Source organism: Pantherophis guttatus, chromosome 5 (assembly GCF_059756535.1).
Source record: "Pantherophis guttatus breed Tessera chromosome 5, ASM5975653v1, whole genome shotgun sequence".
NCBI lineage: Eukaryota > Metazoa > Chordata > Lepidosauria > Squamata > Colubridae > Pantherophis > Pantherophis guttatus.
The window spans coordinates 39,212,384-39,225,914 of NC_142067.1; the positions used below are offsets into that span (position 1 = coordinate 39,212,384).

Genomic DNA, 13,531 nt, shown 5'->3' on the forward strand with positions numbered 1-13,531 from the left:
AATTGTCTTATTGTCTCAACATTCCTGAATGATTCGTTAGAATTTGGAATTGGACTAAAATATATGCTTATTACAATTATTTATTTTCCATATTTCAAAGTATTAGCATTAAGTAATGTACTTTAAAAAAGTAAATTGTTTAACAAGTATAATGCAATGACATTTTAAAGAATAAAGTGTATTCAGCTTTAAAATATCAAATGTTATTAAACATTACATTCTAAAAAGCAGTTTATAGAATGACAACATGTACTTTTGATTTACAGCTTTTACAAAGAATAAAAATGGGACTTCCTTCTCTTCGAGAGTAGCACTACAAAGGCTCTTTGCCAATACATGGTTTATAAACATAGTATTGATGTATACTAGTTAGAAATTACTGCTTTGATGAAATTTCTATATATTATAATACATAGATTATGTCTTCCTGACAATAATAAACACACTTCACTGGCAACCAAAAATAAGGTTTTAAAATAATATTTTATGATTGTTAAAATAGATCTAGTGACTAAAATTTTGCCCTTTGTTAATTAAATAAAACATTGTGCAATATAGATTTTAATTTTTTGTAAAATGTAATAAATTGTTATTGCTAATAACATAGCATGCAATGTTTTGTATTCTGAATCTGGAGCTTGTGTTAGAAAATACACTGCTCAAAAAAATAAAAGGAACACAAGCAGAAGACATCCGAGATCTGAATGAATGAAATAGCTTTATTAAATAGTTTGTTTGTTACATACAGTAGTTTTGTGTTCCCTTTAGTTGTTTGAGCAGTGTATAAACTACTGCATGTAAAGAACAAAGTATTTAATAAAGCTATTTCATTCATTCAGATCTCGGATGTCTTCTGCTTGTGTTCCCTTTATTTTTTTGAGCAGTATATAATTGTATGAAATGGTTTTAAATTTGTACTCCAATTCCCAGCACAGACAATAGTTCTCACTTTCTCTCTCTCTCTCTCTCTCTATCTCTCTCTCTCTCTCTCTCTCTCTCCTCCCTCTCGCTCTTTCTATATGTGTGTGTGTGTTCTCAAAATGATTATTATGCTTATATACTATGTTTATTTATAAAGTTGGATTAATATTAAAATAATATAAATATTAGCAACATCAACAATTATTGTTTGAAAACCAGAAACCAATCAAACAAACAAAATAAAATCATATACTCACACCCCCCCACACTCAACGTTACCTCTAATTGTTCTTTTGCATTATTTTCTAGATCTTCTATAATTAATAGCTATTTGGAGTTCAACCACTAGAGAAGTTGATAGTGAAAGCAAGTTTTCTCCATGTTGCTGGTCACCATTTTGTGAGCAATAATATAGAAATAAATTACAAGTGTTTTAAATCTGGAGTTGGTTTTGGACATTATTTAATAGAAAAATATCCTAAGTGATATTAAAAGCACTATTTATGGATTTTATATTCCACATTGCAAGAGAGATATTAGTCACTTCAATTTTTCATTGGGGGGTGTCAAAACTTTAAAAATAGCTTTGAATTTGCAGAATAGAATAATCTTGTATTCCAACATAATTATATTTTCAAAAGTAGTAAAGTGATTCAATTAGATGTGGGTTTGGATTCAGAAGTTGTCCTTTAATTGCAAATGAATTTTTGTGTCTAAATTAAGGAAGGTTTTAGCAGAGACCTGGATGCCTTTTACAACTGTGAGTGGTGTCATTACTCAAAATTAGATAATTTCATATGCCTATAACAACTCAATAGCACTCTTTATATGCTATATGATACATGCCGCTAGCATTTCATTTTCATTCTGAAAATGAAACAGTTCTTTCAATTTACTTGTCATGTTGTCCTTCAACATTGATTAAAAAGAATAACTTGTGAAAAGTCTACAACATAATCATAATCTCCTTGACTGTACAATAAAAAATATTTGCCATACAGTGCTAGATATAGCCATACCAATTTTTATTACACAAGTTCAGATATTCATTATATTCTATTGCACACATTCTTCCTAAATATTCAAAGTGTTTCATGTTTGCATTACTCATATTGTACAGAGTTCATTCTGAAATGTAATTTAGACTGAAGATTTCTAGATTATAGATTGAACCTGTATCACTCTATTACAATACTGATTTCTAAATTCTTTCACTGTTCTATAGTTCTACCAAGCTCCTCTACAGTATTTTAAAAACTTCATTGTATCTGCAGTTTAACTTCAACTGCAGTCAAAAAGAATATCATTTAAAAAAAACTTTTAGTTTATTATCTGAATGTATTCTATTAACTCTAAATTCTAACAAAGATTGATAGAATAAAAAGAAAAGATTTCAAACTTTGCTAAATAATCTTGAAAAGGCAGAATGAATATCTTTACTGTATGCCTGAAAGTAAACTTTTTGATATGTACAAAACAGCATCTGATGTGGCATTTATATATTGGCAGTTATAATTATGTGAATTATAAAATATAAAATGGATGAGATAATTTTATTATTTTGTTTTTGTATTCTTTGCCTCTAGGTTTATCAATTGAAGGAGATATTTGTGAAAGTTCAGCACTGCTATCTAGTCATGTGAGCTCAGGCCCAAAGACAAATATATCAATTCATACAACAACCTAAATAATGGCACATACAATGGGATTTTTGAAGTTCTTTAGCTTGCATTTAGTGTAAAAGAAACAATTATTATTTTATTTCCCTCATATATGAATAAATTCAAATTGATTTATTTCTTCCAATTGATGCCCTTTCCAATAGCCCTTCTATGAAATCTATTTTTCTAAATGTATTACATACTTTGATTAGGGGCCACCCAGTTATATGATTTACTATATACTGTAAATGTTTTAAATGAATAAATACATTTTGTATTTCTGTGCTTACAAGACAGACTCATATATCATCTTTCTTAGTCTTCTTCTTCCTAGTCCCCTCTCCTTAAAATACCATGTTAAATCTATTATCAATGCCTTTTTTGTTGAATTATTTGCCCTCTCCTCACCTATGATACAGGTGGGCGGGCTCTTGATTCTTTTTTCACTCTCCAACTTTACTATCATTAGTAGTAAAGTAGTAAAGTAGTAAAATATTTTATCTACCCACCGGTTTGTATGTGAAACCTCCTTTGCCCTTGTTTATTCCTTTCTAACTTTCTAGACCTAGATTATCTCCCTTAGGTTGTGAGCCTTGGTCTTTTTTCTCCTCTCACTCTTCATACCTCTATAAATTCTTCCACATCATCCTGATATGAGGCCTTTCTGAGCTCTTTTTTATCATTTTTCTCTAAGCCTAGAATCAACTAGTGCAATCGCTTAAATATATTTACTATTGCTCTTACACAACAGTCTCTGTCTTTCCGTTGGTTAAGTTCAGACCCAGAGTGATGTCTTCCTGGACAATGTTTCCCACACATTACCAAGTAAGCTGCTGCCATTGTGACCTAGGAGGTCCTTCTTGGTATCTTCTTTGCTGCCCATCTCCTTCCCCATGGTACCTTCTCAAATGCTAACACTGCTGACAACATGAAAACATGTTTTGGTTTGTTTATTTCTGTTCTATTCCTTTAATTCACCTTCTGGCTAGCTCCTATAATAACCACCAGACAGTCATTCTCATCTATCAGTCTTTTATTATTTCTTCCTCTGTTGGACATGTAACAAAAAACTTATAGGTCTAGTTCACTGAAGACAATATCATGATTCCCTGACCCAACTCTGAAACTCATCATTTTGTACATGACCTTAGCCCGCAACATCCCAATTGACTTGGGGAATCATTATTCCACAGACCAGGAAGTTGCTTGTCCCCAGGAAGGATGAAAAAGCTAAAGATAGCAAATTGCCAGCATGCCCTAAGGATTACAAGTGTCTTTTTATCTAATGCAATTTTAAAGTTTAGCTGCTACTGCCTTCCAAAAGCTGAACAGAACGATTTTATTTATTTATTATTTTATTTATTTATTTTTATCTTGTCAACTAACCCCCTCTAGTGCCGAACAGGCTGCATTTGACCTGCAGGCTGCTCACAGCTACCAAGCTGGACTAGCTTCTTTCTTCTGCCTCCTGCTCTCCAAGAGCTACCCACCAATCTTTCACCTCTTCTCAAAAGAACAACTGAGCAGGTGAAAAAGCTCCAGCCTCTTTCCTGCCTTGCTTCTCTTGCTTCTTTCCTTCCAACCCCTCCCCAAACCTTTAAAGATCCAGTGCAAATGTAATTTCTCCTCCCACACGTCTTTTGGCAGGGAAGGAAAGAAAAATACGAATCAGGGATTTTCTGCAGCAAACAGTGGCTGCTGCTTCCAAGGGTTGCCGGCTCAGAAAACCTCAGCAGCCCTCCTGCAGCTTCGGACGCCAGGTAGCATATTGATCCTGCTCCTCTGGAGTGCCTCCGAAGGGCTGCTTGGCTTGATATACAACTGGCACGCACAGTCCTCCAGAAAAGAAAAGGTGGGGAGGAAGGACTCGTTCAGTCCCAAGCAAAAGCCGATGGGAAAAAACGGAGATGTCAGTAGGCGGGAGGAAGGGAAGCAGCCCAACTGAGTCTGATTTGCGAGTGCTTGGCGTCAAGGAGCCTCCGTCCCAGCCAAGGGGAGTCCGTCGCGGCGGCTGGGAAATCCTGCTTGGCAAGTTTTCTTGACGGCTCAGGAGAAGCGGGGAGCTGTCCAGCGTTTCAGCACCTTCTAGTCCGCGACTGGCGCAGCTTTTCGTGGGCGGAAAAAAAAAAAAAACCTTTCGCGGCTCGGAAATTATTCTCTGTCCCGGCGCTGTCCCTTATGGTCAAGCGCGGGGATGGGCAATCAACCAAAGAGGTGGAGAGGCTGCTCCCCAGACGGTGGCTGCAGTCGTTCGGGGGGTCGTCAGTGAAACGATTGCTGATGATGATGAGAAGCTGAAAAGGAAGCAAAACGGAAGAAGGCAGCCAAGTGGGCGACACCAGCCTGGATACCCTTCTTACACACACACACACACGCACGCACGCAGACAAAACACACACCCAGACACACATACATACACTGCATCCGAACCGAGGAAAGTTTTCTGGCTAAGCTGTTTGCCTTTCAAGTCTTACAAGCTCAACGATGTCCTTTGCCCTCCAGCCACTGTTTTAGAGGGGAAGGAAGCTCTTCTCAGGACAATTTTTTCCCCACCCCACTACATCTCTCCCCACCCCCACCCCCACCCCTTTGCTATTTCTTCAGCTTTAGCCACAACTGCGAACCTGATTCTTCCTTCCCTCAGGGCTTCCACGCTGCTTATTAGCCAGGACAGGCAAAGGACCTGACATCCTCAGTCCCGGTGTGGGACCAGGAGAAAGGTCTGAGGTCCCAGCCATGGACAGCAGTGAAATGAGGGGCTTCCTTTGGAAATTTAACCTGTTCTTTCCTTTGGTGTTGCTGCTGGTGTGCCTGGGAGTCTGCAGTCATGTTTCCAGCAATCAAGGTAAAAGAGAGAGAGAGGAAGAAAGGGAGAGGGAGTTGTTGGGAGTGGGAGGGGTAATGGCTGAACTGAAAGAATATTATTTAATGTGCAAAAAAAAGCAGGTTCTGTAAGTCTGCAAAGTAGCTGCCAGGGAAGACAATTCCCATAGGCATGAAAGGATCACTTGTTCCTTTCATGGGCTAATGGAATGGTCGCTCTGTCTCATCTGGCAGTGTCAATTGATTTGCCCCACTTAAGTGACAGATGGAGGAGAAAACATTCTCATGCATGGTGGAAAGGAAGTTAAGTTTCTGCATTAATTCAAAGCTTCCTCAGGCCCAGACCAAACCAACAATGCTATGCCACTGATTAAACTCAATGAAGCTTTGAAAGGAATGTCCACTCCATTTTAGCTTACCTAAATATTCTTGGTTTGCTCAGGTAAGTCCTGTTAAACAGAGAAAGAATATGGACTTGGAGCTTACACTTCTGGTTCAAAGCATGTGTTTCTTTGTGTACCTAATTGTCGTAGATGGATGAATGGAGTTTTAAAACTTAAAATAACAGGAAATTATGCTTTAAGTGGGTAATCCGAATGTAACCTGAAATACAGTTCCTATGCCCGGATTATTATTTTTTTCCTTAATCATGAAATCAAGGAAAGCTGTTTTTCACTGAATTGTTTCTATAAGCTTATTTTGACTTTTGTGTCAAAATGGCCTGTCTCCAGAAGTTGTGGGTGCTCCATCACTTGCGGTTTCGAAGAAGAAATTGGACCACCAGTGAAATGGTATAGGGTCTCCTGCTTGAGCAGAGGGTTGGACTAGAAGACCTCCAAGGTCCCTTCCAACTCTGTTCTGTTCTGTTTGAGGTAATTGTATTGTACTATTAAGGAATGGATATTGCTGTCTATATAGAGCTTCTGAGGCCCACCAAGAGTCTGAAGCTCTAAAGTCCCTGAGTATGCATGTATTTGACATTCTACGAATCTTGGCCTTGGTCACAGATATGATCATTTGAAAATAATAATATAAATATACAGAGTACAATTTAAATAACGCTATATAAATATGAAAGATTTTATTTCTCCTTTGTCCTTACTTTACACCTGCAAAAGGAAATTAAGGCATAGAGATCATGTTTTATGATCCAATAGTCTATCTAAAACACCTCTGGGTCTCCAAATCTGTTCAGATGAAAGCTTAAAGGATCATCTCTGCTGGCTGAGTACAATAGAACAGCACTTAGGAGATCTGGGCAAATCAAAAGCTTATCTTTTGCTTTACCTGCATAATCATTTTAATAAGTAGTGTCCTTGGAGTCATTCTTGACCCTGCTTTTCTTCTTTGGGGAATAGCATGGTAACTAATCTTGTTACTACTTAATGATCTGTGGACACTTATGCTGACAGGAAAACCACAGAATGTCAACAAATGAACTATTATTGATTTGTTCAAGTGCAAAATTCTATTCCTGCAGGAAATTAAATATGTGTATATTTACACATATACACATCCATATATGTGTCTAATCTTCAAAATAATATAAAGCCATGTATAGTAAAACCTTTTTACTTGGCTATGAGTGAGAATGCTTAAGCAGACATATACTATAGCTAATTTAAAATAAAATATCAATCTCTACTCCTGCAATTAAAGCTGAAAGCAGTTTCTTCTTCTTTTTTTAAAAAAATTGAAAGAATTATTTATAGATGTTGTAATTTAATAGCCAAAGTTATTCTCAACAAAAGATCAGACTTTCATACTATGGAAGAGTTTAATACATTTTTGGCATCAGATATTGATTTTACTAGAAATGGATTGTCCTTATAAATTAATCCAATCTTTATCTTGAAAATCTAGTTTACAAAGTGGAGTGACTAGTGGCACCTTTGAATCTTTGCATTCCAAACATAAACCACGGATTCAATTTATCTGTATTTTACTATCCATGTATGATTCCCATGTTGTTATGCTTAGCTTAATTACAGAGAAGCACAATTATTCACTAGCCACTGCCTAGTCTGCAGAGTCCTTGTTCTAAATGCAAGACATCTCATTAGCTTTTCATGCAATTCCTGTACAACACCTATGGGTCTGAGTAGGTTTTTCATTTGTGTTTATGTATAGGGAGAAAAGATAATGATATGGTGGAATTTATATTTCATGTGCATTTGAAAATGATAGTACGATAAAAATAGAGAGGGAGGGAGGGAGGGATGAATCAATTCTATTATTTTGAGTGTCCTTATATTTCAGGGTTTTGAGGATGACATCTTTTAATTAAGCTAAATTTTGTATGCTATTCATTGTCATACTAGATGCCAGAGATATGGTGGTTTTGTGTGTATGTACATATATATACACATACACACACACACAGTACATACACACTTGTGTATATCCCAGGTGATTTGCTTTTGCAACTTCAGATTTAGTTTGTTCATATTTATGCTTACCAATATACTCAGCATAAAAACTATCAAATCAGAATTAATTTTGTCTGCATTTACATAAGTACATAAATACAAATATATGATGTCAGATAGAACTTCATAAATAGTTCACTTGTCTTAACTTCTTTCTTGTCTCATTGCTAAGAAGCAGAACAAAAAGTATTTTCAGAAATAGTACAGAAATGTAACTGGAACATTACTAGCGAGCAGCTTTTTTTTTAATGCTAAGATCTGCAGCCATCTACGTTATCTTCAAGACTAGTCTTAGCATTTTCTTACTCTATAGATTCATTAACAATTGTAATTAAAATAAATGATACCCTTAAACTGCAAGCAATATGCCATAGCATTATATAGAAATATATTGATATCTTGATTAAATTGACTTAAACAAATCCATTGTACATTGTAAAAAAAAAACAAAAACAAAAACCATATGGCTAATTTTAACTATCAGCTGTATAGAGCTTTCTTATAAGATTCCTAAACACTTCAGATATTTTATTGCTAGGTTTCATCGTAGGCTACTAGAGGAATATGGTTACCATTCCCCTTTATCTTCACCCAATATTGTTTCACTAATAGCTATGTACAGTAAAACAAACTGTATGGCTGTTTTTATATAAGCGATGACCATTCTTGATGGTCCAGTTTTCATTATATTGTTCTGTCTGCTGGATCTGTTGCATTTAGGAGGCCCATTCAGGCATTAGAAATCTGGCATGTTCATGACAAGAGAAGTTCAGGTGACTCACTGCTACCCAGATAAACATTTAATGATATTGGCTTCTCTGAAGACATTCATCATTGAGCCATGTTAGCTACCATATGAGCCAGTACCATAATACAAACTTTTATTTATCTAATGTTAATTACACAAATGTGAATGCTGAAGAAAAGCTGATTTCACAGAATAATATGGTGAGAGTAGGGCTTAATCTGATACCATTTAATGGGGCTGGAGTTTAATCCAATTGCTAGAAGATGAAGTTGCAGACAAATAGAAACTGTTGTTCAAGTCCTTTGAGGTGAAGGCTTGGTAATTCAAGCATCAACCCTACAATATATCACAGCAAGCAGTTCTGTCCTCTGACTTGAAAAATTGCTGAAACTCCAAGACTGCTGGATTGCGAGTAAGCAATTGTTTGCCTTCAGTGAGCTGCTGTTTGATTTAGAAGTTTACGCTGTTTATATATTTAACTACTACTATTATACTTATTGCTAAAAAGTATTCTTGTTTATTATTATATACACCCAAATTCTTTTAATTTCATACTTTGATTTAGGAATCCTTATTGCTATCATAACCTGAGCTTTAATCTACACAAATATTGAATGAAAGCTCTCTATTGACAGCACTGAGATTGGCTTAAATATCCCCCACCGTGCGATTGATTATGGGAGAGACACGGCGCACCCATGTAACACCTCTCCTGCGCGAACTGCATTGGCTCCCGGTGGTCTTCCGGGTACGATTCAAGGTGCTGGTTACCATCTTTAAAGTGCTCCATGGCTTAGGATCTGGGTACTTACGAGATCGCCTTCTGCCACCGATAACAGATAGGGGGCCAATACGCTCCCACAGAGAGGGACTCCTCAGGGTGCCGTCAGTCAAACAATGTTGACTGGCAACCCCCAGGGGGAGAGCCTTCTCTGTGGGGGCACCTGCCCTCTGGAATGAATTGCCCCCGGAGATACATATGGTCCCTGACCTACGCACCTTTCGCTGTGCCCTCAAGACATTATTGTTTCAACAAGCTGGGCTGGCTTACACATGAATTTTAATGGTTTGTTTTAGTTTTTAATAATATTGGGGCCAAATTATTTAATACGTTTTTAAACTGTTTTTTAAATTTTATGGATATATGTGTTTTATAGTAGGCTGTGCACTGTCCTGAGTCCCTCGGGAGAAGGGCAGTACAAAAATTTAAATAAATAAAATAAATAAATAAATAAAATCGCCACTATACAACAAACACTCTTGTCAGACAGATTTCAGTAAATACATTGAAGCTAATCATATCATAACAAGAGTTGTATCAGTAGTAAGGGTTCTGGATAGCAGAACACCTAAAAGGGGCTTACTTCATCAAGCAAAGATGTGTCCTTGTATGGAAGAAATTTAGTATCAGATTGACTCAGGCTGAAATTGTAAAGAAACTGGCTAGCAGATTGGAAGTGACTGGTTTACTAATTGAAGCCACTTACAACAGTTCATTGAGTGACCCTTCAAAATTACAATAGCACTGAAAAAAGTGACTTATGCTTACGACCCTTTCAGACTCCTTGTGGTCATGTGATCAAAATGCAGATGCTTGGAAACCGATCCATATTGACAACAGTGTCTTGGGGTCATGTGATCACCTTTTGTAACCTTCTGACCAGCAGAGCAAATGGGGAAGCCAGATTTATCTAATAGCATTATTACTAACTTAGCAATTGCAGTAATTCACTTAACAACAAGACAAGAAAGGTCATTAAATGGTGCAAAACTCACTTAACAAATGCCTCGCTTAGCAACAGAAACATAGGGCTCAATTGTAGTGGTAAATTGAGGGTTACCCGTAGTTTTGTTTTTTTCTTATTAAATGAAATTAGTTTTCTTTTCATTAAATAAGTGAAGGGAAATAAGCTAAATCAGATCAAAGTTAGTCTAATGTTTTCATTGATCTGAGGGCACTGTAGATCCTTAAAGTGTTTGACATAAAGCTTTTCCCCTTCTATCTTGTCTTTTTCCCCATTTTTGGTCTGTTAAGGTTGAATACATAAGATTAGGAAAAGTCTAACTATGTTCCTTAGAGAATTGATGGGGTTGATGGTATGCATCTCTCTGTATTAGAACTCTATATCTTTGCTTGAGGTTATTCAATGGTCTCTAGGATTCTGCTGTTGGGGTCATAGGATGTCAGTCTTGACCTTACATGACTGATTTAATAAATGTAGTGGCATGATTAATAAATAATTAAATTAACAGTTGTTCAAAGTTCTATGTTGTTGCTTTGAGGAACTGAAGAACTCTGTAAATATTGATGGTATCTCATTAAATAAATACATAACAGTTGAATTTTCAAAAGATAATAAAATATTTTAATGATTAATTATTCTTTGCCTTTTCCAATTTCTTTCAGCACTCTGTGAAATACTTCAGTGAAAAGTTCATGTAGTCATTGTAAAATTTTAAACATCTATATATCAGTGTTAGAATGACTGTTAGAATACAATGGATTATTTTAAAAAAATACCTTGGAAACAACTTAAACAGAAAATATTTTTTCCAAGTATTCAAAAAAGTAGATATGCGTGAGGCAGAATAATGTATAAATAGGAGAACTGAGTTTATAGAACTACTGGTTGCAAAACTATTTTCCTTGGTACCTGATAATTATGTATGTGTGTGTGTACTTATTGTATTTGAGTATGTGTACATGTGATACATATACATATATACATATACATATACATATACATATACATATACATATACATATACATATACATATATATATGTCTTTGGTTATTCGGGTTTTCTCCCGTGTAAAATTGGAAGTGTCTTGGCGACGTTTCGACGAAGTCTCATTCGTCATCTTCAGGCTGGTGTTTTCGGCTTCGTGCTTCTAGGAGCAATGTGTGATTGCAGCTCCTAGAAGCACGAAGCTGAAAACACCAGCCTGAAGATGACAAATGAGACTTCGTCGAAACGTTGCCAAGACACTTCCAATTTTACGTGGGAGAAAACCCGAATAACCAAAGACCTACATACAAACACCCGCGAAAACCTCAGAAAATATATATATATATATATACGCACACACACACATATTTATTTCATTGTATGGGTGTACTGTGTATACACGTACAATGACAATAAAGTTGTTATATATATATATATATATAATTATATTCTAGAATATATATATATATATATTCTATAGAATGTAGCTTTTTCACAAATAAGTTGATTTGTTAAATGAGTTCCTTGAGGCTATTTTACCAATCAATTTATTTCAGAAAAGGTTTGGAATTCTTCTGTATTCATCCTTCTCTTTGAGCTATAATAAAAATTTGAATTTGACTTTGCTCAAACAGGACAGCCAACATCTTTTGCCTCAACCTTCTTTCTTTTGTATCAAATTACTTGCTAACTGTAATAAATTAAAAGTTGCCCTGGAGTGACCTCTGATAAAATAAATTGCATGTAATCTGCAAAAGAAAATATTTCTAAAACAGTGAATGATTAATTATATTTTTCTTGGCTGCATATTAATAAACAAGGGCTGAGAACAGTGAAGGTTTTGTCCCAGATTAAACTATGTGAATAATGTACTATTAGCCATGTAAACATATAGGAAATAGTTCAGTAATCATTAAAATAGCAAATGATTGCATCTATAAATTCCTAAATTTGATAATTTACAATGCTAGGTAAAGCTAACAAATTATATAAATGTTATATGCCAATTTCTTATAATAAAAAAAAAAAACCTGTATGCATACTTCTTCATTCTTAAGAAGATTACAAGTTGCTAATATTGTGACTAGGACTCCCACGCCCTATATTATAAATATAGCCAGGCAATATTATATAATTTATAATTATATTTAATAGATAATTAAAATATGGGCTTTCTAATCTAGGCCAAAAAATGTACACAAGAAACGTCTAAATTTCAAATAGTATCCTTCCTTCCTTCCTTCCTTCCTTCCTTCCTTCCTTCCTTCCTTCCTTCCTTCCTTCCTTCCTTCCTTCCCCCCTTCCTGAATCATCAGGTTAGACAACAAAAAACAAGGAAAGTCTTCACATGACATATAGTTAAAATACAGAATTTTCCATCACAACATATGGTAATATCCACCAATTTAAATATAGATTTAGGGAGGACATGATTATCCTGATTAACTTTATAAATGTGAAGAATTTCTTTCCAATAAAATTTTGCATTATATTAAGAATACCATATCATATTTTGTCATCCACTGGAGATGTTTTATTTTTCTTTTTTATGATAAAATAATATATAAATGTAGGTGATTATGACCGGATTACATGGTGAAAATATTTGTACCCATGTTTCCCCCAAAATAAGACCCTGTCTTATATTTTTTGCCACCAAGGCACCAGGTGTTATTTTCAGGAGGGTTGTTACCCACTGACTCACCTCACTTGCATGCATCACCCCCCGGCCTCCTTTTTGCTGTCAGAGGCCTTCAGGAACTTCTTCTGAGACCGGCAAGGCTTTCCTGAAGACCTTCGCAGCCGATAACAGAGCTCTGGGTTGATCTGGAGCTCTGTTATCAGCTACAGAGGCCTTCAGGGAAGCCTTGCAGGCCTTGCCAGCTGCAGAAGAAATGGGCTGGCAAGGCAGATGTCAGGATGTGCAAGGCCTAGCTGCAACTGTTTCAAGGTAAGTAGTATGGCAGCCCCACCTAGCTTAATTTTTACCATATATCCTGGAGTGGGTGGAGTCTTAATTAAGGATTATTGGGGGGGTAGGATTTATATTGGGTACACGTGTAAAAATCAAGCTAGGTCTTACTTTCGGGATAGGTTGTATTTTCAGGGAAACACAGTATTTGTTATCTTCCGCCTCTAAAATATTAAGCTAATTTTCAATAACTACATCAAAAGAAAAAAAAAGATAGGAAGAATACATATTAACAATGTTGTGTGCA

The 13,531-nt window shown here is 35.7% G+C and overlaps 1 protein-coding gene across 2 annotated transcripts in view; it reads left to right on the plus strand.

Moving 5' to 3' along the window:
- The first annotated feature begins 5,221 nt into the window (after positions 1-5,221).
- EPHA6 (EPH receptor A6) overlaps positions 5,222-13,531 on the plus strand; it is a 429,275-nt gene continuing 420,965 nt past the window's right edge. Inside the window, exon 1 of one of the 2 annotated variants that reach the window (XM_034413652.3) lies at positions 5,222-5,427. In XM_034413652.3, coding sequence (XP_034269543.1) covers positions 5,319-5,427 — 109 coding nt within the window. In that variant the 5' untranslated portion in view covers positions 5,222-5,318. The remainder of the gene's footprint in view (positions 5,428-13,531) is intronic. The other variant, XM_034413664.3, reaches the window with a different exon arrangement.